The following is a 27,388-nucleotide window of genomic DNA, read 5'->3' as shown; positions in this document are numbered from 1 at the left end:
GAAGAGAGGCGCCACTTAGTTTGAGAGTACAAACCTATTTTCACTGACCATTTAAACTCACCAGCCAGGCTCAGAATTTGGAGTGGCCAAGGCACAGACATGCACTCCCCTCTGTTGCCACAAAGTACCCTTGATAAAGAGATGGGGCAAATAAAATGATGACATCCCTCAAGCAGAATTCTCTGTGTTTCGATTGACGGAGCTGTGAGTTAACACAGCCATGCTGCAATCCACTTTCTGGTTTCAAAGTCATCAGCTGGGGACCTCCTGAGTGAGCTATTTTCTCTGGGAAAGACATTGCTCAGAGATAAATAATATTTTTTCCTTCTTTATTTTTTTCATACTTTATATATCTGCTTTTAATTCCATAAGACTGTGTGTGCATAGATATGTATTTTATATAACATATTTCTATATACAAATATATACATATTACAAATGTATAAAATACACAGAAAATACAAATATATAAAATAACAAAAGAAACAAAATTTACACATATAAAAGTCAATTCCAAGACCAAAACAGTCTGGTATGCTCAAGAACCCTAGCCACACCACCTCTCATTCTGGCAAATTATATTTGGAAGAAATAGCATACAACAAAACAAATGACAAATTCTGACTTCAAGTGTCCCAAATGTATAGTTTGATTATCACATACTGGAGACATGTATTTTGCTACTTATTTCAAATGAGTACGAAAATTACACAGATCTTAATACTAGCTGTACATACATTCAACAATAAGATACTGATCTATGACTGTGTGCAGGTGTATACCAAATAGCCTTCAGTGGAATATGAGATATACAGAATTACTACAAAATCTTATCTGAAAGTATATAGTTAATAAAAAAAAAAATTCTATCTATTACGTTTACCAACTGGATAAGGCATTCTACAAATGAAATTTATGTATTTCATATTCCAGTTTAACTCATCTCCATAAAAATAAACCACTTTGTATTCATACTATGACCATTTAAGTCAGCCACGTGAGAAACAATCCATATAACAGCTTAGAAACTCAGTTATAAGAACACAGAGATCTCTGTGGTTTCACTTCCATGACTAAATCTTAATGTATATAGTACAACTGACTTTGTAATGCTGTTTTCCCACATTAAAGACTTAAATGACTATTTCTTAAAATAGTATTTTTCAGTAGGCCAAAAATTCAAACAACTGAATTACCTGGATTTGCTTACAGACAATCACATATTAAAGAGATAAAACCAATTTAAAAGACATATTTCTCTTTAAAATATATCATTACATACAACCATTAAAAACTATCTAAATTACTAATTTATTTTCTGTAAAATGCAGTATTTTGTGACACAGCTTTGTTTTGTTAATGATCAACATTTTTCCTTAATACACACTATATCTGACCTGAGTATAAACAGGCAGAGAGCAGCTAATCATTATGTACACGTACAAAAAAGGAGGGTGAGGACATACAAAACCATAGAGATGTGCAGATGTAACTTCAGAGATATAAAAATACTTCCCAATAATAAAGGAAAACACATTTTCAAGACAAATTTTACAGGGGATACTATTTTAACATCAGTCAACCTGGATTTTTATTTAGTTGGTAGTCTTCCTGTAAAATGACCAGAATTTTTAAGCAGAACAAATCTGTTCTACGAACAAAAACTATAGAAGTAGTTTTGGGACTGGAAGTAATCAGGGAAACACAAGTAATATTAGCTGTGTTGGAGGAAGTTCACAAAGCACATGCAGTTCACTGCTTCTAGAAAGTATCCTTAAAACTAAGTGCTAACAGGTTGAATATGCAAAGACAATAATTACCCAACCATACACTGATATTAAACCGCAGCTAACACGTAATTTCCTTAAAATTCTCATATTCTTTTACAGTCCTACACCTTACTTGCCTACATTTTGTGTCCTGAATTAAATCCTCATTAAACATAGCTGTAAAATGTATTGACTATGACATTTTGATATAATTGTTCAAAGATGCTCCAAGGCAAAAAAAAAAAAAAAAAAAAAAGACAACAGACCTATTGTTTTCTGAAGTACTGGTAAAGGTTATTTATTCACAGTGATGCAAAACTTTTCAGTCACTATGTTCCGTACATTACATTGGAGAATATTTTTTGATTTTCAGGTACTTCACGACAGCTTAAGAAAAGAAAAAGCCTATACTCTTGTGCTCTATGGTGTGAAAATATCCACAGAATTAAATTTCATTAAACTAATCAAGATCCCTGTGGGTTTCAAATACAGATAATACTACAACATTTGCTGAGTTTCAGTTTGCACTTGGATACAGATGGTATGATCCAAATGACAAACCCCTCTCATTTTATGGAGACAGCAATTTCTACGGGTTCCTTTCTGCTAATAATCAAATCTGTATCTCAAGAAAGCGTAACATTCTCAGTAGGACTCAATGGCTGAAGACCCATGCCACGTGGAACAAGCTAAGAGGAATTCAGGTTAAGCAATTGGCCTTTATTTTGCTGTCGTCTGTTCGCTCATAAAAGTGGACGACGTTTTCACAGATCTGTGTGTCAGTGCTGTCTCTGTCAGGTAGCACTGTTAATATAACCGCACAAACCTGTTTTATTTTCCTAATTACTTTGAAAAATAACAGAGACAGAGATGAAAACTCCTTTCAGCATCTGGTTCCTTAAGTCAGTTCTGGCTTCAAACAGATGGAAAGAAGGCCTATATTCAATCTGGAGCCTTCAGTATCTATTTATCCATTCTATTGCTGTAATCTGAAGAGAAGAGAATTACTACCTGGAAACGACAGTCACCACAAAATGGGAAACAACTGTCTGCATCTTTACGCAGCTTCTACAAGCATTTTGCTAAGTGGTGAGCAGTAGTAACCATGGCCTCACACTGACTCCTACAGTCCACAGGCAGCTTATCAGCAAACACTGAACATTAATTCCATTTGATGCATTAGTATTTTGCCAATTCAAATTTTCAAAATTCAACATACAAAGTATTTGCTGAATATTACCCCTTTTGCCAGGCCTTGTCAGCTTAGTCTGCAAATGTGCAAAATGCCTACTTCAACAAAGACAGTAAAATCTGTTCTCCTCCCACCTACGCACACCTGTACGTACACCACAGACACAAATGCCTGGAGGCACAATGATAGCATGAGTAAGAGGGAGACAGAAGATGGAGACAAAAGGGGGGGGAAATACGTGACAGAGCACCTCTGGGTTCCCAGCTCCCAATAAGTTCAGCAAAACTGAGTGAGGGATTGGGAAGACTGGGCTTTTCAGAGGCAAAATCTTGCAAATCTTAAGCAGTTTCTGAGATGAACTACTGCAAGAACTGAAAGGGGCTCAGCAATAATACTGTATTCTTTCAAAAGAATCAACAATTTTAACTATTAATTCACCTTTATGGAGGCTTTTTGGCACTAATGAAAACATTAATGTAACTGCTCTGCATTGTTGTACTTCAAAAAGACAGAAATACTACTACTCATTAAGTAGTTTGTGCCCTCTGAGTCAGTAGGAGTTAAGACAGTGTCTCCTGATGAACAGAAACACTTTCCTGGAGACATAGTTCTACCCATCAATTTGAAGACCATCATTTTGCAAATAAACATGATGTTCTAATTTCTCCAAGACTTAGAATGCCCTTAGTATCTCAAATACAGTAGTGTTTCTCTGCCATGCAGATTCTCCTGCAACCAGACCAAGCTAAGTACAGAGTACCTCCCACCATGTGAAATAATGATTTCAACAAATGCAAACCAGATACTAGGGTAACAAGTATGGTGAGCTTTGTAGAATAATATCAAGAGGAAAAAACAATGGGCATTTGCCTGACACACTGTGAAGAGGTCTTTGGCAGCAGGGAAGAATCAATGCCATTATCTTTAAGAATACAGAAATGAAAGGCTACTAGGATCACAGTTTTATAAATTTATGTCTTAAATAGCACCTGCAACCCCACTCTCCAACAACTTCTAAAAAAGTCCAAAGGCCAAAACTACTCTTGTAGTTCTTTAATGAAAATTTAGAAGTATCAGGACATAGGGAGAAAAAAGGTGCATTTATCTTCTAGCCCTTTTGTATCTGCAAAAAATATTGCCGTAAGCCTTTTAACTGTGATATGCCACACTAGTAGCATATGTTAATGTATTTTAGCCACTTTGCATACCTAAAAATTACTGAGAGTAGATCAGAATTTGGGAATGTTTCACAATTAAGAATGAAATGCAAGCAATAGTCACTAAGTGAAAAAACCCAAGATGAAATCTGTAAGTACCTCCACTTGCCTTCTGAAACATATTTGATGAACAAAGCTTTTATGAATTAATTCAGAAAATTCAAGGGAAGGTATCAAAATAAGAAAAACAATTGCTTTTCAAGCTGAAAAGCAGTTGAAAGCTGTACTGCAACTTTTTATGACGCAGAATCCCCTTGTAATTTCACTGCTACAGAAGATTTACATTCATGTTTAGCAACGCATCTGTCACTCGGTCGTATTCATGTTCCCTGTGCTGTAACGGATCATCATGCAAGTTGGCGAACCTCACTCAATTTCATCCTTCCTCAAATCTCATTTTTCCAAAAAGCTAAAAATTAGTACATGCATCTTATTCTTCCAAAGTATTAACTTGATATTGACTAGTGAAGTCCAAACAAAGCACTCTGAGGTAGGAGCTACCATATCCTATAAGTAGTCTATGCTAAAAAAAATCCCCAAAACAAAGAAAACACAAGATGCAAAACCCCCAATAAAATCCTAGTATACGTATTTTAGAACAAAAAGGTCAAATTTCAGATTTCTGTATTACAAATCATAACTTTGCAAAGCTTGCAAGAACTTGAATTCAAAAATGTTATTTTTTAAGGTAAGTATACTATAATAAAAAAATATAATGCCTGGAAAACCTAAGTGCATCGTCTTAGTACTCTCTGTCAAGAACATGCATAGCTACCACTTCTCTATCATTCTGTATCTTTCCAGAAATAGATGAAAACATCTGTATCATAGTCTTTCCCATCTAAGATATGTGTATAAAGACATTGGATTTTAAGGGATTTTTATGTCTCAGTAGACCGTGACGGAACTATACCTATGATATAATGAAAGCTCTGAACATTAGCTGTCACTGATTTGAAAGCAAAATATATAATTATGAGGGCACTGTAAATGTTAAGTGAACTTGGAATTTTACTAGGCAGAGTAGAGGTACAAGAGCATCAGTGAAGAAGGCAGGCCAAAAGAAGAGAAGACTTTAATGAGTTTAACCCCTAACCTGTTAACAAAAGATTAGTGATATTTGTGTGATGAAGTAGTCAAACAGAACGAGCAGAAAAAGGTCTGGTTTTAATATGAAGGCATATATTAACATATACTTAAGCAAAAACCTAGGATTTCTCAATGCTGAATTCCCAGGCAGAATTTATTTCAAAATGAAAAACAGTGGAGTATGACAAAATAATTGAATGTTTCAGGAAACCAATGTCCATATGTATATAACGTAGATAACTTTTATTTCTAATCTGCTAGTTTGTAAACTCAATGGGTAACAAAAACAGCTCATGAGAAAATCAGTTTAGAAGGAAGGCTGGTCAAGGAGCTAATGGGTTAAAACTATGATACAAGATGTTTTCAGGTCAGTACTTGGTCACAGATTTTTTATTGTCTATAAATTAACCATAAATTCCTAATGCCTTTGAAGATACTCAGACACCTTTTAGTACCAGTAGGAGATGTACCCAACTACTTTTCAGGGTCTGATCCTTAATTTCTTTCTACTTTCTTTCATGTGTATGCAAAAGAGAAACCTCCTAATTTCACAGGAAATTTGTGAAGCTATCTAAACTAAAAACTGTTTCCTATTCCTACACTGCAGTGGAAAGGTACATAGTGTACTTAAGATAGAAATGCCTGTTTTTCAGGCTGTTAGAGCATCTGCTTCTAAAAGGAAGAAGCAGATACAGAGTTGGCTTATACACTGCAGTGAAGTGGCCAAGCTTTACTGGACAGAAAGAAAACCATCCTGCTCAGCTGTCAAAACCACCTGCTAGGTACAATACATAGGACTAAGAAAATTCAGTGGAAAAAATGTCATGACAGGAACAAGCTTTTTTCTATGAAAAATGAACTAATGAAACCTGCTTTCCTACAGATTTATTACCACTTTCTCTAAAACCACCAGTTTCCTACTCAAGTTCTTAGTGATGTCTCCACTGAAAAACAGCAGATAGTGTTGCCTGTGCAATCTGCATATGCATAATACATATTTTTCTGTTTACTATAAATAATAAATAGATAGAGGTTAACATTGTAACAGACCATCAACTTCCAGTTCCTTCAAATACAGTTGTAATTATTTAGAAGGTTTGAAAACTGGTGTTTTATTTCATTTATAAGAATAATATACAATATTTACCATACATACAATAAAATACACATAATATTTACCTGCATGGAAGTCTATGCCCACAGCAAATGAAGTTCCAGATATAGGCATTAAAGCATCCATTTTATCATTTGGATCAAGAGGAATTCCTCTAATTCCTTCATGAACAGAATACATAAGAAATGATTCAATACCTATGGTAAAAATAAAATAGCCAATGAGAGCAAAGTGGAGACTTTCCCAATTAACAAGACTTGAGCAATTAACAAGCCCCAGACATAGTTTTCCAATACTACCCCATAGTTTTCCAGAATGATAACTCCATCACTTTGAAAAAACATACATTAATTATTATGGTGTGTTTCTAGTTAAATGATAAATGTAGTCTTACAAAGAGAAGGGAATCACTGTCCATTTCAAGCATCACCTTAGAATTAAGCAATTAGGAGTAATGAAAATTAAAACTTAAGAAGAAAATATTTTTGAATCATGAGACATTTAAGAATATTTTCAGTGCACATCCACACTTTCTGTACATATTCAGCAAAAGACAATTTTGAAGAACTTGTGGAAAGCGGGACTCAAGACTGTAAATTGCCTTTGAGGCTTGGGATTCATCTCACCTCATTTAGTCATGCACACTTCCTTTAGACAATAGAAAGAAATACATAGCTTTAGTGAAAAATGCAGTTGATGCATTTGAAATGTCTACTTTCATGTTAGATTAATCACACTCCAGATGTACCTATTTCTATTAAGAAGGAAGAAATTCTACTGTGTAGGGGTCTTGTTATGTATGATTAATCACACCTAATTGTTGACAACCAAAATTAGAACAAATACTCTGTTGCCCTAATCTGTTCATATATCAGAACACTTCTAAGTTTAAGGGAAATTATGCAGCGTGATGGTACATAACTCATATTCTTTAAGAATTTTAATTACCATACACAAAAAAGTTCCTTTTTCTTCACATCAATTCTTTGAAAATTTCTTTCTTTGTAAAGAGCTAGCTAGTAGAAGATGCTAAGAATGTGGACTAAAAAGTTTCAGGTAGATAATTACAAAATTTTCTTCTAAGCAAGAAGAAATCTAGGTAGCAAATGAAAAGAGCAATGCTAAACAAGCGTGTATGTACAGAATAGCACTTGTCAGATTTTCTCCATGAATATTCAAGACAGAATAAAAATATTTTTGACTCACGATCTCTTTTTAATTGAAGGAAAAATTAATCATAAAAAGATGTTATGATCTAGAAAGCAGTATATCTAGACATAAAGGAGGAACACATTTCAAATACATAACATCTACCAGTTTTACCTTAACCCACAACTGAAAGTTATAAATATCTGAAGAAGTAATTGTAAAAGTAAAAATGACTAGATTAAAAATAAATTGTTAAGAACATATTATTGTCACATATGAAAAGCACCGAAGAAGTAGAAAAGCCACATTTATGTTGCTTAATTCTGCTTCCACGTATATTCTACTATTAACTAGATAAGGTAGCAATCCCTCATAGGAATAAATAATATTAAATTTATACAACTATAAGGCACCTGACCACAGGCTGCAGGGAAAAAGTAAAACATTGGATGTAAGCTATGCTTTGATTTTTTTCTGCTCAAGTAGACAAAAATTTAAAATAAAAAAAAAACAAAACAATAAAACCAAAACCAAAACCAAAAACCCCAGGCCTTACTTTATACTAAGGGCAATACAATAAGATGAGATACCCAACCTTTCCGATATTGTAGCCTGTAAGTTAGTTTAAAGGTATATGACCTTGAACAAAGATATACTGCTATTGATGATGGCTCAAATGATCTGCTTTTCTGCCTACATTTAAAAAAAAAAAAAACAAAACTAAAAAATATTCCCCCCCGTTTACACAAAAAGCTATGCAGAAGTAAATAAAGAAATTAAAACCTAAACTGAAATTCTGTCCTAACCACAATTGACATTTCTCTGTTACTGCTTTAATCAATCATATTAAGTATCGTTATTTAAATTAAAATTAATAAAAGAAAGTTTATTTACTCACTACAGTGTTCCCATAAGACTGAAGTTAGGTAAAATAAACATTGAAAGTCATTTTACCTTTGCATGCAATGCGGTTTTTTTGAAGGTTGTAGCCGACTGTACACACACAAGTCCTGGTGGTTTCTGATGTTGGTAAACAAAGCTGAGAACATCCACCATTGTTTAACTGACAGGAATTGCTACCTGTAGCATGACAGGAGAAGAGACAAGAGGAAACAAAACTTGAACAGTGCAATCCTGACTAAAAATGAGTGTTGGCATCAATTAACTAACATTACCAAAAATAAATTTTGTTCAGCTAACTTCTTTGAAAAATTGAGATATGCATAAAATATTTCAGGCTATGCTACTATTCATATATTCTTCCATGCTTCACTCTTACAGTATTTTATCTGCACACTTGGAATAGTGTTTTTTTCCTTAGAATATATATTTTTAAATACCTCAATTTTCTGCAGAATCTGCATATTTTAAAGAAAAAGCATACGATAAAACTGAAAATACTACATTAAGTTTGTGAGTAGCAATGCTAAAATCTCACTGACATTAGTCTATAAGGTGTATCTTATTCTAAACCATGAGCCAAATCATTGATCATAATGAATTAATTCATCAAATGTTATATTAACCTCATAAATTCATGAACCACCATTTGCTTAGTATATATAAGATATGCTCCAATGCGATCTCACAGATCCATGCTCCTACCTCTTAATGAAAGCAATATTTATTTTTAAGTAAGACATTTTTAATAAGATTTATTATAAAACATGATACATAGTACAATAAATACATCTCAGAAATGTGAAGCTTCATGAAGAAATATTTACCTCTACTAAGACATTCAAGGAATTAGTTGATTACAAGTTACTGAGCCCATATGAATCAGAGAGCTACTCATCACATTTATTTTTGCATTCCTAATTTTGAAGTAGAAAGCATTTCTTCATCTAAATTCATAGATGTTTTCCAATGATCCGACCACAAATATGGAAAAGATAGGTGAGGTTTCAAAATCTCAGGTATCCTCAAAGGTTGTATTTGTATACAGAGAAATCTGTAAGTGCCCTCACATCACATTTGCTCTCACATCACTTTGATTTAAGGAAATGCAAGATGCATATGAAAAATGCAAAGATTCTTTAAAAAAACCCCATGAATGTGTAAAGCTGAATCCCGTGTACAGTGTTTAATTCCTATATCCAAAACCTTAACATTGCTTTGTCAAAATATAGATCAGGAAGATGACATTTCACTACACAACTTCTGGGCTCTCGTTACGGTTAAAGTTCAGTAGTACAAAAAGACAGAACTGTTCCTTTTCCTGATTTTTGTACAATGGAAGACGCATATTAATGCCACAGACAGCAGATATTGCTAACATTCGGGCACTAATGAGGCTATCTGTATGTCTCCATGGTAGAGAGTTCAGGCATTTTAAAATGATAGAAGCATTTCTGAATGCCTAATTTTTTATTACTTACTGTTCCACCACATTTAAACTAAGGGCAAGACTGGCAAAGAACCTTTGGTGTTTCCCAGATTAGGCAAAATGGCAAGTGGTCCCAGAAGTGCGCAATATGGAGCTGAATTAATGTACTCCGTACATAGACTACTTATTGTTCATCAGATATCAGACAGCTTAGCGCCATCCTGTGTTCTTTGGAAGCTTCTCCACAAAATAAAACAATTTGTTTCATGTAGATCCCATCCTCCTAACTTTCAGTGCAACCATCTTTGGTTGCACTGACAAACACCACTTTGAAAGTAGCTGGAATCAGAAATAATCTCTTTCTAAAGAATCTCCCAAATGTCTTCATCTCTGATCTCCAAATCCATAAAACTGTGCGCATGACCCCAAATTACACTTTTTCATATTACTTTAGCTCCCACTTTGCCACCTAAGTTTTGGCAGTATTAGCAATATTCTGTCATTTTCCTGCTGTCTCACTTTTGATTTATACTACTGTCACTTCTGTCAATTTAGATGAATTAAACTGTCTTAGAACAAATAGATAATTAAGAATATTAATGAATTCTCTCATAATACTTCACTTAAGATTTCAATAATTTGAGATGAGGTTCACACACTAACTGATTTTTTTGACTAAAAATTTTAAACAGATTCTCTAAAAGAACTTCAGACTTCACTATAGTGTACACTTCAGAAAGCATCTGATAAAATATATCAGGCAGATATTCTAAATCAATTATCCTACTATATTCAGTAATTTATTCAATAATGAATTATTTTATAGTATTTTATCACTGAATTATAATGAAATACATATTATTTCGTTCTAGCCACATTTGGAGAATAACATCCGAAAAGATACAATGCAGTCTAAAAGTTGGTTAAACATGCTTAAAATTTAACATACCTTGCTGTGCTGTTTTATCATACACTTTCATATGTACAACACCTGAAGTTTTGTTTCGCAGGACAGTTGGGTTTCTTCCATCTTTTTTGTTACAGGTACCGATCTGAGCTAAGTTCTGGTCTGCCCACCAAAGCTTTTTATCTGTAAAATTTTCAAGTTTTAAAAATTAAGAGGATCACTATCAAATTATATATGTTTGAAACCTAAGGTGGAACAAAGCTTTTGAGGTTAATTCTCAGATCAATTTTAAGGCAAACTGCTCAAAGAATGACTAATGTGGTATTTTAATTTTAAAAACAGAAACTTTGGATTTATAAATTTACTTTTTTCTTTTGAGGTGATAGGTTTCCACACATTTTTAAGTGGAAAAACTGAATTAAGCCCAATTTAGAACTGAAAGTTATGAAACCTTACTCGTAGATCATATACTACTACAACACAGGGTTTTTTCTCTAACTTTGCTATATCCATTCATTATGTATGTAGAGATGTCAGAAACTCTGGTTCCAGGTTTTCGTTACTTGACTTGACTGTTCAAATTAATAAGTATGACAATTACCATAAAAATAATTAAGAATCCTGTTATTGCCTTAAAGAAATTACTGGAATTACCAAGTTAAATTGACAGTAATTTTTTCATCATAATTTACACAGGATTTTAAAATAACAGAAAAAATGAGACATGCTATGCACGTACTAGCATAAAACTTCAAACCATCCTTGTCAATCCACACATGCAGAATACTTCAGGCATAGTATGTAGGACTTGTCAAAAATTTATGACAGAGAATTCTCACTTGATGCACAACTGCAGTATATGCAACATATTTTTCAAGGGCTGGATTTCAGATGACTAGTCATAAAGATTTCACTGAAATTCAGACAGGGTTCTAAATGACATGAGGACAGAAACACTAAGTTTGGACATATTGCTGTGGCCATATTGGTTACTGTGGAATGTAAATTTGCATTAAAAAAGAAGTTAAGATACAAATGTCAGTATTAATGTAAAGATAATCTTCATAACAATTTAAGCAACACTGTGTGAAAACAAGCAATCTAAAAGAAATTTCAAGAAACTGAAAGGTACACGTGAGATGTATATTCTCTACTTCATTTCACTTACATCACTTCAGAAAAATGTTATTTTTGAAGCCCTATTAACATAATTTAAATACCAACATCAGGGATTGTTTTAGTTTTGTTCAGAAATATACAACATTTAGCAGTGTTATCAGTTTGTCATTTTGACACTTTGACTCATTACCTGCTGGAAGTAATTAAAGAGCCTCTTCAGTTAAAGAGCTTGTTAGTCTTTTATTCATCTAATGAAAGCTAGTAAGATGCCTCAGAGTCGATGGTTTATAATTTCTTTAAGGTAACAATCTTTACTACTTTTCCTCAAACCGGTACTGGGGTGGCATATAGTTTTGAATATTTCATGTTTCATGCCATCATTTGTTATTGCACAAATCAGGTATAAAATAAGTCATAGCAACCACAAAAGAAAAAGAAAAAAAGCAAAGACTACCTATCAAGAAATACAGTAAGAAGAAATAATACAAACAGGTGAAAAGTATATTACATATACGCTTTTAAAACCTTCACAGCAGCTGTCATAGAAAATTTGTATTCACTATTGCTAAGACTTGGAAGACAGAATGAGAGGAAATCAGAAGAATGCTAGAAATGCCCTTTGCTCTCTTGGCATTTCTTTATACCCCTATGCATATAAAAGGCCACAGTTGTTAGTTTTACCCTAGCTCTGAAGGATGACATCAAGATCATAGAATTGCTTTCTACAACAGCTGCGTCCTGTCAGTGTTTCAGTGAAGATGCTCAGGTGACGATGGAAAAGCTCTGCAGTATGGCACTCCTACTCGTAATGGCCATACTGTCAGGGGCTACAGTCAAGTGTCATAAATCAGAGGTGGCCAAGGACTGCTCACCCTTCTATCACATCTGAGAGTATTACAACTTGAGAATTAGGGTACGGAAATCAGCGATGACATGCTTTTGTGACTTGCCATGTGCCAAGAGAGAAAAAACCCCAACCTTTAAATTCACATATGCAGGCACCAGCATTACACACCCAAGGTGGGGTCATTTCTTTAATGCAAACTAACAAGTTCTACATAAACATCTTCCACGAGGTACATGGTGACAGTTCAGTCTAGAGGAAACTAAAGAACGGACTGAAATTGCAAAAGTGTATTTCTGAAAGGCAAGCAAACTTTTGTCATATCCAAAAGAATAATTAACGTAGTAACGATGCTTACTGTCTAATTATGCTTACTGTCTAATTTTAACAGACTAAACACCTGAGAACTTAAACTTGCTTCCAAAACAAGAACTCAACTATCTCATAGCGACTGAATGTTCACAGTGAAGAGCTCCTTACCTAACCAATGCCAAGTCCTTCAGCTGTTTCCCTTATAACATAATCTTTTCATTTTTATCATAATTAATTTCAGCCAGCTTGTTCCCATTATTCATCAATCTCAATGGTTGCTGGAAGCAAAGCAAATCAGTCCTTTCCTGTCTGGGTGAGACTGAAACACAGAGCATACCGAACATACAGAAAACACTTAGCCAATGCTAACTCTTAATGTCATCCTTCAGACATTGCATAAAAGCATTATTTCAGTGAAGAACCTCCTGATGTTTCTAGCTGTAGACAAACAAATCCAAATACAAAGCACTGCCAGCTATTTCTATCAAGTGTAACAGGAACAACAACATCCTGTATTCTACTTTTCACAGTAGAGGCATGAGATGCTTCTGCTAGTTTTTGATAACTACTTGAAACCTTAGGAAAAATCAATGTACAGAGCTAACACGATCTGTCTCGAAATACAGATTTCTTTTTGAAGTGAAACCAAGCACACACATATGCCATACGTCCTTGACGAACTCAAAAGCCACCCTGTACAAAATCTTGTCTGACTGAGCCCCAGTACACTGCAAAACAGCGGAATGATTGACTGGTTGAATCCCTTCAGTTTGCTGGCAGACAGATGGCCACGCAGCACACATGCTGGCCAGCACCTCACTTCATGTGTAGCTCCAGAGCGGCAACAGCCTGTGCTTTGTTTTGACACAGAGAAGATGGGGAATGGAGTGGAGAGAAAAAAAGGGAAATTTAAGGAATACATGAGGAAAATGGGGTGTTGTGATAGCAAATTATGGAATTGTGAATGGGGGAAGGCTCTGCAAGCGCTTGCAGTAGAAACATCTGTTGTGCAGAAGAGCAGGAGAGAAACTGGGGTGAGGTCTTAAGATGAAACATGTGGAGTACTGCACTGGAGGTATTACAGAGAGAAGGTTATAGAGAGAAGCTGAAGGTACTGTGTTATCAAGATTCAGGAGACATGAAAGCAGTCTTCACCTGTTCCACTTTTGCTGCAACAACTGCCAATTTGAGGCTACTTCCATAGAAAATCCTAAATTAAAACGCCTTGTTATGTATGGAAATTCTACTGACTTTACTCCAGGGAAGAAATTCATTTTCACAAGTGAACAAAATTGCTTGTAATGCTAAAACACATTTTTCATTAAAACCAAATTACAATCAATAACTAAGAAATTAAAAGTGAAAAACAGGCTCTACCTCCCAGTGCATCAGAATATAATTTTAAAGAGCTTTGACATCAAACTCAAACTTCAGTGAACTAATGGCCAAACACTCACACAAACCACAGCCGATCTTCTGATTTCAAATTCTTAACATATTAGTCCTCACCGTCTCTAGAGTACACACAGATGTATGATGAAATGGCCTCAATATTCCTGGCTGACAAGTTCCACAGTCCATAATACATTTCACAGCGTCTGTTTCTCATTTTCTTTGAATGCCTGAACACCCTGCCCGAGTCCTTACTCCCTTCACAAGGCCTAAACAGGATGATGACCTCCTTTGAACTCATTGTGGGTTATCAGTTTCTCTTGACTTAGTCAAGTCGTTCACCCTAGTGACTAGCTAACGCTCCGTAGCTCACCACTTCATAAGTTACACATTTTTATGTTATAAATTTAAAATCATACTTCTGAGGATCCACAATCTATATTTTTTCCAATATTCCTATATTATAAAGAAATTTAAGCTATTTTGCTAGTAAAATTTAATCAATCAAATAAAATATAGTTCTGGTACTAGCCTTCTAGGAAGTCTCAGTAAAGAAACAAGGTTTCATTGGCCCATCTCAGCTATATTCTCTGAATTAACAAAATGGTATAAAAATAAGCGCAAGCAACTTCCCTCTGCTCTCAGACTTTTGGAAAAGTAACTATTTTAAACAAACTGAACTAGCTAACATTTTAACACCCTATTACCTCAGACCCAGGTTTGACTAATAGTCTCAAGGGCAACACAATGTAGTTTTTGCATGAATGTTAAATTTAACCACGAAAGGGAAAACACCAGAAAAAGGAAAAGAAATTATAGCAGCAATACGAGTTCAACTTTATCTTTTGTTTGTCATGTGTATTTTTAAACTGGAACAATGTAAATGGCAGTATATGGAAAGTACCACATGCTTAGGTTACTAACAAACTACTACTTTGCAGCGAGTTAACATTTCACTCATGACTACATTTTTATACTATTCATTACTGTGAAATACAATCTCGCAGCAATGTTCTACATGAAGAAAAAAGTATGAACACTTCCTTTTTTTCTCCAAATAGTTATGTAACTTTCAAACGTCTTAAATGAAATAATTAAACAGGGCAAGTCTGTATAATTACGAGTTTAACATCATCAGCATTTTCATTTCAGACAGAAAAAGTTGTTACTGTAGATGAACCAAAAGTAAAACCCTGGATTGAAAAAAACTTTTAAATTTTGGGAACGCGGCCTTTCCAACAAATATTGTGTATTAACTTCATTTCTAGCTCATTTTCTTTTTCAGTTAAATTAATTGCTGCTGAAGTTTTAATATTTAAATAACTAATTTATAAAGCCAGACAGTTGAGTGTTCCACGATGAAAGCTGCATATTTGAAAAATAATTTCCATTGCATTAACTGTAAAAAGTTACTGCACAAAAGAAAATAAACTCTGAAAATATCAAGGACAGAAAGCATTTACTGTGTTGTCTTCACAGGTATATGATGAGACAACAATCTATGGAATGAAAATATTCTGAATATGAAGACTTGAAGACCCAAATGGAACTCGCCAGTGAAATCTGTGCAAAATTTAAAGGAAATCTATCATCCTATGCAACCAAAGGTGCTAGAATTGACTGAGTGAAAAGATCATCCTGTGATATCAATCTGTTAAATTAATAGTAGCTTGCATCTGATGATTTTTTTATCAGACAATCCTTAGAACAAGAAATTCCTGTGCTCAATTTTGATGGTGTGAATTATGGCAAAAAGACAGATGTGAGATAAGAATGTAAAAGTGACTATGTGATATAATCCATAAGGGAAATCATGGGAACTTGACTACTATTTTTTTTTGGTGAGATTATGATTCACAAGAATGAATTATCTATCCTAAAGGCTTAGGCTAACTGAAATGCTTGTATGTGAAGAAGCGATTTCACTCTTCAAATCCTCTATTTGTCCACAAATCAGAATGGCTTATTAAATAATTTTGGTAATGACTACTGTCTTTTACACTAGAACTTACTGTTTTATATCCAAACCCATCCATAAAATATTTTTTTTAAGACTGGAGTACAGGAAGGAAGCAAAACACATACAGTTTGGGTGTTTTGCATCATTTCCAACCTAAACAATCCTATGATTTTCTTCAAAGAAAAGGTCAAACTCTTTCAGGCATTTCTTTAGCATTTTGTGCAAAACCTCATCCTTGGCTATAGTTTTGACAGCCTCCCAAAACTGCAGTTTGCTGACTTGCCTGTCTCTTTAGGGAAAGGAAACAAAGAAAAACCCCAAATAACCAACTCTGCATATTCTTTTGCTGAGAGATGAAGGCATGGCATGTGCTTAATCAAGAAGTTCAATCACCAATAATTATCTGCACCACAAATAGTTTCCTTTCTCCCTTTTAGTATTAGTATAGAGCCAAAGTATTTCCACATCACCAACTGAATGTTCCACCATGTGCCTCTTTTGCTTATTGAGCTACTAAATGAGACTATTGCTGCTTTCACATACAGTTAACAGTATCTAGACATTTTCTATCAATGGTGTCAGATCGTAGAGTTCTTCCTTCCCTCCCTTCACAACACAAGAAACAGAAATCATCACAGCATAAACTCATTACTAGTCCTTGAAGTACGTGACTGTGAACACAGAGATTTAGTAGTCTCCTACACCACCCATACATTAAAAAGGACAAACCACGACAAACCACAAGCGAATACTCAAAATATGTTTCATAATGATCCTTTATCTTCTTCTTCCATCCTTGTTAACATGCCACCTGGATAAACATTAATTAAAAATATAACTTACAAAATCTTACTGAACTAGTGTTTATTCTTCTTTTACATGGAGGCTTTATATGGTGCAGTACAAGTTTTAGAAAGAGATATGGATACAGTATGGGGAGGTAAATGAGAAAGACAACCTGAAAGTTTAAGTAAGGTGAAGCTCATGCAAATGCTGACATTTCAGATATATTAAACAACAACAAAACCCCCCACAAACAAAAAAAAAAAACCAAAAAACCAAACCAAAACCAACCCCAAACATAAAAAAAATCCCCAAACCCAAACAAACCCCCCCAAACCACCCACAAATTCTGAAGTACAGACATCTTGAGGTCAAACCTCCTATGAATACCTGCCAAAAAACATGAACTGGTCACAGCTGGCCAGTTATGCCCTAAGACCTGAAGAATAGAGGTTTTAACTGTTCAGAAACTGCCAGGTGGCCCATATACACCACAACACAGTCTCATACCAAAAAACCTCCAACATGTTACACGGCTTTTTTTTTTTTTTAATTCTAAGCAGAATTTTGGACTATTTCTCTCTGTGTTATTAATATAGTTTCTCAGTAGGTAACTCATCTGTGATTTCTAGTATTAGGATGAAATAATCTGTTTCTATATTCATTTTAAAATATACTAGATGATCTTACAAAACCACTTGACTTTAGCATAAATACAACTTGCTTCCACAAACTAGGGAAGAAATAATGCTATTTGAAATCTTTAAATATCAAACCGAAATTAAATGATTTATTTGCTTGATTACGCTACCAAGAGTGTTGTTCGATCAGTAATTACAATCTTGTTGCTGAAACTGGGTTATAATATACATTAAAACTGTTGTATTTATCCATTTTGTTGGGTAATTAGCATTAAGCACAGCAACATGTTGGGAAACAGCAATTTCAAATGCCAAAAATTGCTACACTAGCATTGTGGACAGTCCTTTGGAGATTTCAAGCAGTACTCTGAATGCAAATTTTGATGGGCCATTAGTTTTCATTGATGGTGGTTCAAGTATTTATGGAAGACAACTATGTACTGTACTTAGAATTGGGCAAATTGCCTAGATATATTTCATATATTAATGCTAATGTAATGAATGGTGTTATAGCAATTAGAAGACTGATGACTTGGAAAATTAAGGTGTATGTATTTGAAGTTTCCTGATCTAAGCAGCCCCTTTCGCTTCGCAATTACATCCAGCAAAGTCACAGCTCCCACCATTTGAGTTACTAGAAATGCATTCTGGTGTTATTTTTGAAACTTTATTTAGGATAAAACAAAAATCAAATAACTAATACATCATTTAACCACATGATGAAAGTAACAGCAGCATGAATATATTTTGGTAAAATGAACCCACTTTTTCTGTCTAAAATGAAATACTGTAATTGTTACTGTTTATTTGGATTGTTTGATAATACACCTTGATGGCTGTATTATATACAGTCTGTGTTCAAAACACATTGTCCTAATATCTGCATTCCCATTGAAAAGCTATTTTATATTTCTGATTAGATTGTATTGCTGATTAAATTTTTTTAACATGAATTTCAACAGAAATTCCACTTGGACATAGAGTCATTCACTACATAAAGTTACTCTATTTTATACTAGTAAAAAACAACTAGGAAAAGGCTACTACTTAGCATCATGGAATATTTCCTTTGAGGTTTCTAGCACAAGTATTTAAAAAAAATCACCAATGCACAACAAATTGTATCCTCATTATACAATCTACATCATATTCCTATTTTGTAGTGAAATGAGCTGAATTTTGTGTAAACTGTATTTCTGTAAGGACCTGATACAAAATCCAATCGAATACCTCCACCAAAACCGCTGACAGAAGTCTTCAAAATCTTTTTTTTCTCAGCGACAAACTTACAGTAACTAATCAATACTCTTCTAGCAATGCTCAGTTTATGATTCTGAGCCGTATATCATTCAAGAAGAAATATGCCAGTTTGGAAATATATCAGATGTTGCTATAAGTTCCTTGTAATTTAAATCTTGTAATATAATGACTTTGCTCACCAATCTAAAAATACTTATAGTTCTCACCACAAAGGTAAATTTCCAACCAGTTTCAGTTACAGTCAAGGAACCATTCTTATTAAGTATCTTGGAAGGCAGGAAATGAGACTTCATGCAGAATGCCAGATACATCTATATAATTTGATCACACTCAGACATTGGCTACCAGGAAAAATGCTAAAATCAGATACTCAATATAATACATTAAACTCAAACCTTAACACAAGTATAGGAAGCATTTTCTTAATGTTGAAAAGAGTATCGCTGTACCGTATAAGAAAATCAGACAGTCTCTCACAAGGAACATCCTGAGTTTCCAAAACAGTGGATATATTTGTTATCAGCTTGTAAATGGTGTCACTAGTAGGTGTTGAAAATTATGCGGGTGCTGTAAATTAGATATGCTTCTAAAAGACCAGAAGAAACTTCAGAGGTTTTTGAACAAAATGAAATGAACAATTAACATAGTAGCAGACGAAAATTACCGTTGAACAAATGCAACGCAACAAACAGTGGGAGGTACTAAAGAAAGCGTTCACATGCATTTTTCAATGGTAAATTAACTAAAAATGGCTGATGTTGCATGCACTGACATTTCACACAGTGAATGTGTTTTGAAGAAGTGGGAAGAGTAGAAAAGCAAATGTGACTTTACCATGGATTTAGAGCAACATCTTTCCAATATAGAATGGCAACAGCAAAAAGTAATTTTTTGTATGCTTAAGGGCATGTAAAAAATATGAATTTTGTATATATTCAAATGCTTGACTTTCAAATGGAATATAATTTTCATCCCATCTATATTATGCTCAAAAAGACGTAGCAAAAGCAGGTACCAAAAGACTAGGAATTTTGGAGCTCAGCATATGAAAAAAGAAAGATGACTGACACTACTGAGCAGAAAACCAATAAATGGAAGAACCAAAATACAGAAAGATGTGAATTATATAACTTGTTTCCATTTCCCTCAAGGATAAACCTGAGAGCCACTTTGGCACCAACTCATCTGCTAACATTATTATTTCATGTCTTATCATTACCTTCTATATGCTCCCACTAAAGGATATAATAGCAGGAAAATGTTAAACAGAGCCTGGAAAGGACTAAACAACAGTAAACATCTGCAACAGTAGTGGTAACTTCCAAACAGTTTAGAATGGCTAAACTGCAACACTAAAACAGAGGGATTGAAAGCAATGAAGTAGAAACAATGAGGAGACTGAGGAGCAGTACTAAAGGAGAGCGGCATTCGTCATTGCCTGGTGAAGCTCTGAACTACTCCATAAGCCATCTTAGAAAGAAAACCAAAACTTTACTGACTTAGCTAGCATTATTTATTGAGTTGATGTCACGGTACATAACCATGGAGTGCCTACCTCCTTCCCATTTTGAAATTAACAGAATCAAAGATCAAGATAACACAGAAATATCAAAACAGTGCAGAGATTACCAAAGCAAGAAAGAAGTCAATCTTGGGCCAAGCCTCTGTAGGTCATTAGGTTTTTTTTTATAGTTCTGAAAAATCTTCTGGAATGTAAACTATAAGATATAGCAAAAACCTGGAAACTGTCAGAAGATCTGTTAGTTTTCTGTGCAAAAGGCTGTCCAGACAAAGAATGGAAGACACTAGCTCTTCATGCAGACTACTGGATTATCCTCGGCTGTCTCTGGGAGCACATGTTTTCTGACAAGGAGACTCTGATGGCTGGGAAAGATGCTAGTAAGGAGATGCTTCACAAACAGCTAAAAAATTTTTCAGAAACAAGAAGGACTGAGGTGCTAGAAGAGATCACCAGTATAGTAAATTTATTAGAAATTCAGCAATTTTTCTAACAGTCCTTTCTCCCCCAGTGCACCTAGCCTTGGTGGGGGCGAGTGGGGCATGGGAACCAGGGTTATCTCAAATCACATTACCCGGTCCCCTCAATCCACCGAGGTTCCCTCCACCATTTCCTTGTTTTAGCTCTTCGACCGATAAAGATTCTGATGATCAACAACTGATGAATATATGACCTGGTGAGACTACTGTACAAAGGGAGTCTCAAAATACCCAACTCTGTCTCCTCTTTCTGCTCCAGTGGAAACATAACCCAACAATATGACATGATCATATACTTAAAATAAAGAACCAAAAAATATAAGCTGTCCAAAAGACTGCTTTTACCTGGGGAGACACTAAATGCAAAAGACAGAAAAATGCAAAAGAGAGCAGAAGCCTAGGGAACTCTGTAGCACTGAGTGGAACCTAAATGCCACAAAACAGTTAAGAGTTTGGGCACAGATATCACATCTGTTTTCCTTTCAGTCACTGATGAATTCAAATGGTAAAAAAACTTAGCTTAGTATATACACATAGAAGAAACGTTCTGGCTCCTGTTGGTTTTTATGTTTACTGTGTTTTTAGATAAAAGCAGTCAAGAAAATTTATGAAATGGACCAAAAATGATGCAGTAAACACAGTAATTACTGTGATTCACCTGCTAAAACTTCCTATTAAACTTGTAGGCAAACAGATCGACAGGGGTACTAAATTTTCACACACTATCATGTTAAATCCTCCGTTAGAACAAATTATTCATTCTTCTTTATTTATATATCCTTAGTTATGATCATTTATCAATTACAGATCTCTTATCTTGCTTCGTATTGCAGTAGATTTTCTGTTCTGATCCATTTTACCTGCACAAAAGCCTGACTATAAGCTGATGTAAAGCCACCAGCACTTCAGGAAAATAGATGGCCTCTATGTTGCTACAGTATGTTCCACAGTATAAAAATATGCAGGAGAAATGAATACAGAATCTTTTCATGTTTTTCAATCAGCCCATACAGTACTGTTTATAAAACTGTATTTGTTTGCACTTTTCTCCAACAGATTTATATATGGAATCATACTGCAATGTCATATTGCAGTTTATCACAACTCTGGCTCCAAAACAAAGACAGAACCCAAAAGCAAAACAAACAGAAAAACCCAAACACATTGTAAGCTTTGTTTACCAATTTTGAGTAGGAAGAATTGTCATCACCCATAAAAACAAAGCATCCCAAACTAGGAATAATATGTGTAGATACGTTTAAAAGCTACGCAGCAGAAATTCTCGCATCTCCACACCTGCAAAAATTCAATAACTTTCATGCAAACAAGCATGAAACACTCTTCTTTAGATGATAGCTATAAACTCTTTATTCAATACCCCAGATGGATCACCACTGTTGTAGCTTCTGTGAATCACAGATGAAGACTTGATACCACAGACATCTCAGTGACAGTATGAACAAATACTCTTTACATCTCATATTAAAGACTTCCAGTAGCTCTTTAAAGGTCATCTATTCATTCTGTTTCTAGCCACAATCAAATCAACAAAAGACAATTTGTGTATATTAACATTCATGACTCCTTCTGACACAAAACTTTCTGATGTTTATGAATGCATATATAAAAGCATCCCCTCTCCAACAGATTTTGACGGCATTTAGAATTCAATACTGGCCAAATATGTGTATAATAAAACTATTTTAGCAGTTACTACTTTAAAATATGGCTTAATTTACACCATGTGCATAAAGTTTTGGAGTTCATTTAGCATAGGTTTCACAATCACACCATCTATATGTACATTATACAATTAATCAATCAAATAAAATACTTCATAAAAAGACTGTGGCAGTTGATGACTCAACTACCCCAACAAAAATCTACTTAACAACTGAACTTTTTTTTTTGAATATTCAAGGTAAATAGAAATAATTTTTAATTGAACCAGAACAGAGGTCAGAAAAGCATTTGGAGGAAATATAGAAAGCTCTAAAGTTATCTCTAGAATAATATAAACACTAGTTCTGAGTCAGACTGGAATATATTAACACACTGTATCCTAGCTCCAGCAAGGGCCAAGAGCTGAAGATGCATATGAGAAACAGTCAATTCAAAGCAATATTCTCATAATATTCAGCAATCTGCAACTGAAAGACTTCTTGAATTTTTTAGTAATTTTTCTTTGTTACTGTTCTTATATTTTTTTTTTATAATTTAGATGGTTTTGAACATTAAATATAAGCCATCAGTCTGTTATGTTCATCCTGTATGTGTATATATATCCAAGACTATATTTAGAAACACGTCATACAGATTGTAAACTGTCTGTTCAATGAAACATAAAAAACTTTTTTCACAGTCTCACTAGCGAGTGTACTGTATGTATTATTTACATAAAAACCAATAATAGCTTCTCCAAGCTTTTGTTATTTCATTATTAATTAGCTTCCAATCATTTAAAAACTAAGTTATTACCACTGGACTTACCCATAATGGTTAAAGCTGTGGCTTTTGTTAAGTCGTCTTTCATTGATTCTATTATTTCAAGATTACCACCGTCCAAGTTGCATCTATTTATGGTTCCATTTCCTGAACTGATCCAGTAAAGTTTGTTCTCCCCATAATCTATTGATAAACCTGTAATCAATGTATAGAACTTTAACTGTGGCTTGAATAGGTAATATAATTTTAGTGTTAAGCTGTTCTTATAATAAAAGTGTATTTAAGAAATATATATATACACAAACACAATTATGTTATCTATCAACTCATCCATTCAAACTTAAAAAAAAAAATAATCGAGAAAACCAAACTTGGCCATTTATAGTGAAAAAACCCCATGCTTTTAAAAAGATTTCTGCCTTTTACTCCTCCCAAAATCTACAGAAATCAATCAGTGACTGACCAATGAAAGAGCATTATCTGGCAATGAACAATTACTTGAATGAACAGAGGTCCTAAGCAAGGTCATTAACTACTAATAAATGTGAACCTGAAGCCATCATTTGTCTTGTAAAATTATGAACACATAAAGACTTAGAAAACAAGCTCTTTTTTGTGATTCAGAACTATAAGAAGTCTGTTCTCTCCCTACATGCACAGCCCCCTTAGAATGCTGAAATACCAAAACCTAATACTAATTCTCAATGAATTTATAGTATTAATTTTAATTTCATTTCATAGTGATAAGTTCTTTGGAGTTAGAAGCAAGAGAACTGTATTTCAGACTTCTATAATCCTTTAAAAATGTTCAAGTAATAGTAGCAGGAGATTTTCCACGGTGAAATATGCTTGGCATGGTGACAATGCATGCCATAATAATTTGCTTTGGTACCAGACTTCTCCCAGAACTCATGTTAGGTATCCAGCAGCAAGTTGCCAAAAAATACTGTATTTCACTCCATAGGTCAACCTCTAGATATTGTACAATACTCTTCTTCCATCCTGTAAACTGCTTCTCTGTGGAAAGCCAGATCTATTTTCAAAATCCTGATGGGAGAAAGCAATGCCATGTGCTGCAGTACTTACACTGGCATCATGCCACTGCTTTTTTATGTGCATTTGACATAGTACTTTTGTACTTCAGATATTAAACTGGTGTTTCTACACATGGGTGTTCCAATTACACAGCAGCAGCTGACAGAAATAATATTCCTATCTCCTTCTGCCCAAGTGTACCGCATTTTTCTTCCCAAAGTATTTTCCTGTTGTGTTATTACACCTGTTACCAACCTTTGTGAAAATATATTGTTTATAATGTAGGCAAAGCATGTTTATTTAGATTTTTTTCAGGAATTTTCCTGTTTTTACTAATGAAAATATGTGAATTACTAGCCATAAGCATCACAGATACTCATGATGCATTCTAGCGTGGGTGCCTGCCTTACACCTTATGTCCTAGCTGCCAAAGTCAACGTGAACATGTTGATAGTAAAATATTGGTCTTGGGGAATTCTGTTGCATTTTTAAAAAAGTATTACCATGACTTAGGCCATCACTGTTTTCACATGCATTTTCCAATTTCCTTACTTAAAGTTCCAGAAACATGCTACTATTTAAAAAGTATATCACAAAGATTACTCCAGCAATTCATACACAGAGGGTCCAATCTTAAAGCCATATATGTAACGAGATCTTAGCTTCCACCACCAGAAAATCAAGTTCGATATTTTAATTTGGTGCATCCCTGAAGTTCAAGGAAATGACCCTTGGTAGCATTTTTTGTATACAAATTGTTTAAATGATGTATGTTCCTCTAACTTTATTTTTACCTGTGGAAATATTCTCTAAAAAGCAGTGGAAGCTTAAGGAGACAATGTGTTCCAAGAACATTAAAGATGGGATTCATTCTTACTACCTAAAACAATTGAATGTTGGACACTGCTATTACAGCTTAGACAAATTATAGGAACAGTATTTGGAATTTTTGTTGACATTTCACACCTTAGTGACTTAAGAAAGGGGTTTTTTTAACTGTTTATGGCTGATTACATCTCAGGAGAAAAAACAGTGCTTAAAATTAGGAAATCGTTAAGTTTATTTCTCTGCAAAATGTACATACATACTTAAGAAATAACTTTTTTCAACAAACAAAATAAATTTAAGATTAAAATTTCAAGAGCCAGTCTCAAGAAGATTTTTGGTTCACATCTGCAACAATTTTGTTTGTAGACTATGCTATATATTCAAAAGAAAAAACAAATTAGCAAGGGATATTCAAGCAGAGAGTCAGTCAACAAGATGAAACAAGAACAGCTAAAACAGCAAATATTGCCATACTATAATCATGCGCAAACCAGAAGCTCTAGGTTTGTTCAGAAGAAAGGATTGAAATCTATTTAAAAAAAAGCCACAACACAAAAAAAAAAACCCAAACCAAACCCAAACACCCCGCCCCAATCTATAATTATGGAGTCCCTTGGATATAGTTGAGTGAGTGATCCAGTATGTTTTAAAGGTTATTTATCCAAGCTATTTCAAAACTTACTAAGAATACAATACTCTACAATTTAATAGCAGTAATTTCCTTAAAACCAATCTGATGGATGCATGGTTTGTATTTTTAGAGTTTTATAGCAAACAGCTGCTTAACTGAAAATAAGTTCAAGACACCCACGATCAAATGATCTGCCTCACAAAGTATAAAATTAAGCACTAATTCTGAGTCCCTAAGAATGCAGTTTAATGGAATCCCAGTGACTAGTTCCTGTTTCGAATGATCTATATGTTTCTGTGTTTGAGCCCTTAAGAACTGCAGAATGGACTAGCAAGTCCTATCTAGAAAGTAAAGCACTAGCTAAGATAAAAATGAGACACAATCTGTTGTTCTAAGATTATAAATTTCCAAAATCTCCAAACTACATACTCTTGGTGTTAACACAAAATATTGAATTTGAAATTGTCTCCTTCTTTTGACAGACCTCAAATTGAGAAAAAAAATCCATCGGCATACTTCAGGTCACAGATTGGAAAACTTTCCCTCATTCTTCAAATTCTGAAATTATGTCTCAAGAAAACTAAAAACCCCACCAATTATCAGGACATCCAACTCTAATAAGCCATATATTTGTCTTTTTCAGTAATCCACCTGTGAACTCACTTATTAGATCATCCACCTTGCTTCCCAAATACTGAAAATTAGCACTGCATGAACTAGAGTTTCACTTACGGAGAAAGACAGTTTCTCAGTTAGAAATGAAATAGTAAATTAAGGTTTTAAGACTGCTACTCTCTGGCTCTTCAGCAGTGTTTTCTTGTTCTTAGCATGGGAATGTCTTATCCTAATGGTATGGATAATTTAAACCATTAAACCAGGCATTTTGCATATATTTGAATTTAGAGTTTGATATTGGAAATTTAATACTTGTTTTATCTATAGTGTACCTGATCATTTTTCCTCAGACATGCAACAGAATCTGTTTTCATGTCCATCCTAACTGACAATAAAACTGAGCCAAGATGTCTACCAATTAAAAAGTTTTTCAGCAATGGACAGGTGCAAGCTTTATTTTCCCTTAAGCTACATACATATATACATCTTCACACTCTGTGCATACTACATATTCCACACTTTACATACTTTATGATTCAGCACGCTTTCAGATTGCCAAGAAGCAGCAAAAAACAATTAAATCTCTATAGTCTCCTTATTATGTGATAGGTCTCATTATTGTGCAATAAGAACTTTCGATCTGGACTATAACCTATTTCAAGTAATTCTTATCAGATCTCAAAGGTGTTAAAAAGTAATCCAATAGTACAGAAAGAAAACAAATTGTCTCACAGCTCTGTGGTGAAGTAAAAAACCTTA

General features: G+C 34.2%; 1 protein-coding gene across 1 annotated transcript in view; it reads right to left on the bottom strand.

Annotated features, from left to right (window-relative positions):
• Window positions 1-27,388, bottom strand: part of LRP1B (LDL receptor related protein 1B) — a 584,315-nt gene that overhangs the window by 191,546 nt on the left and 365,381 nt on the right. The window contains exons 31-34 of the mRNA XM_075711708.1: window positions 23,566-23,715; window positions 10,809-10,949; window positions 8,485-8,610; window positions 6,447-6,578 (exon numbers count right to left, since the gene is read on the bottom strand). Coding sequence (XP_075567823.1) covers window positions 6,447-6,578; window positions 8,485-8,610; window positions 10,809-10,949; window positions 23,566-23,715 — 549 coding nt within the window. The remainder of the gene's footprint in view (window positions 1-6,446; window positions 6,579-8,484; window positions 8,611-10,808; window positions 10,950-23,565; window positions 23,716-27,388) is intronic.

The sequence above is a fragment of the Pelecanus crispus genome, chromosome 5, assembly GCF_030463565.1.
Source record: "Pelecanus crispus isolate bPelCri1 chromosome 5, bPelCri1.pri, whole genome shotgun sequence".
NCBI lineage: Eukaryota > Metazoa > Chordata > Aves > Pelecaniformes > Pelecanidae > Pelecanus > Pelecanus crispus.
Note: the sequence above shows the minus strand (reverse complement) of the source record. Positions and strands in the feature narration are given on the sequence as shown.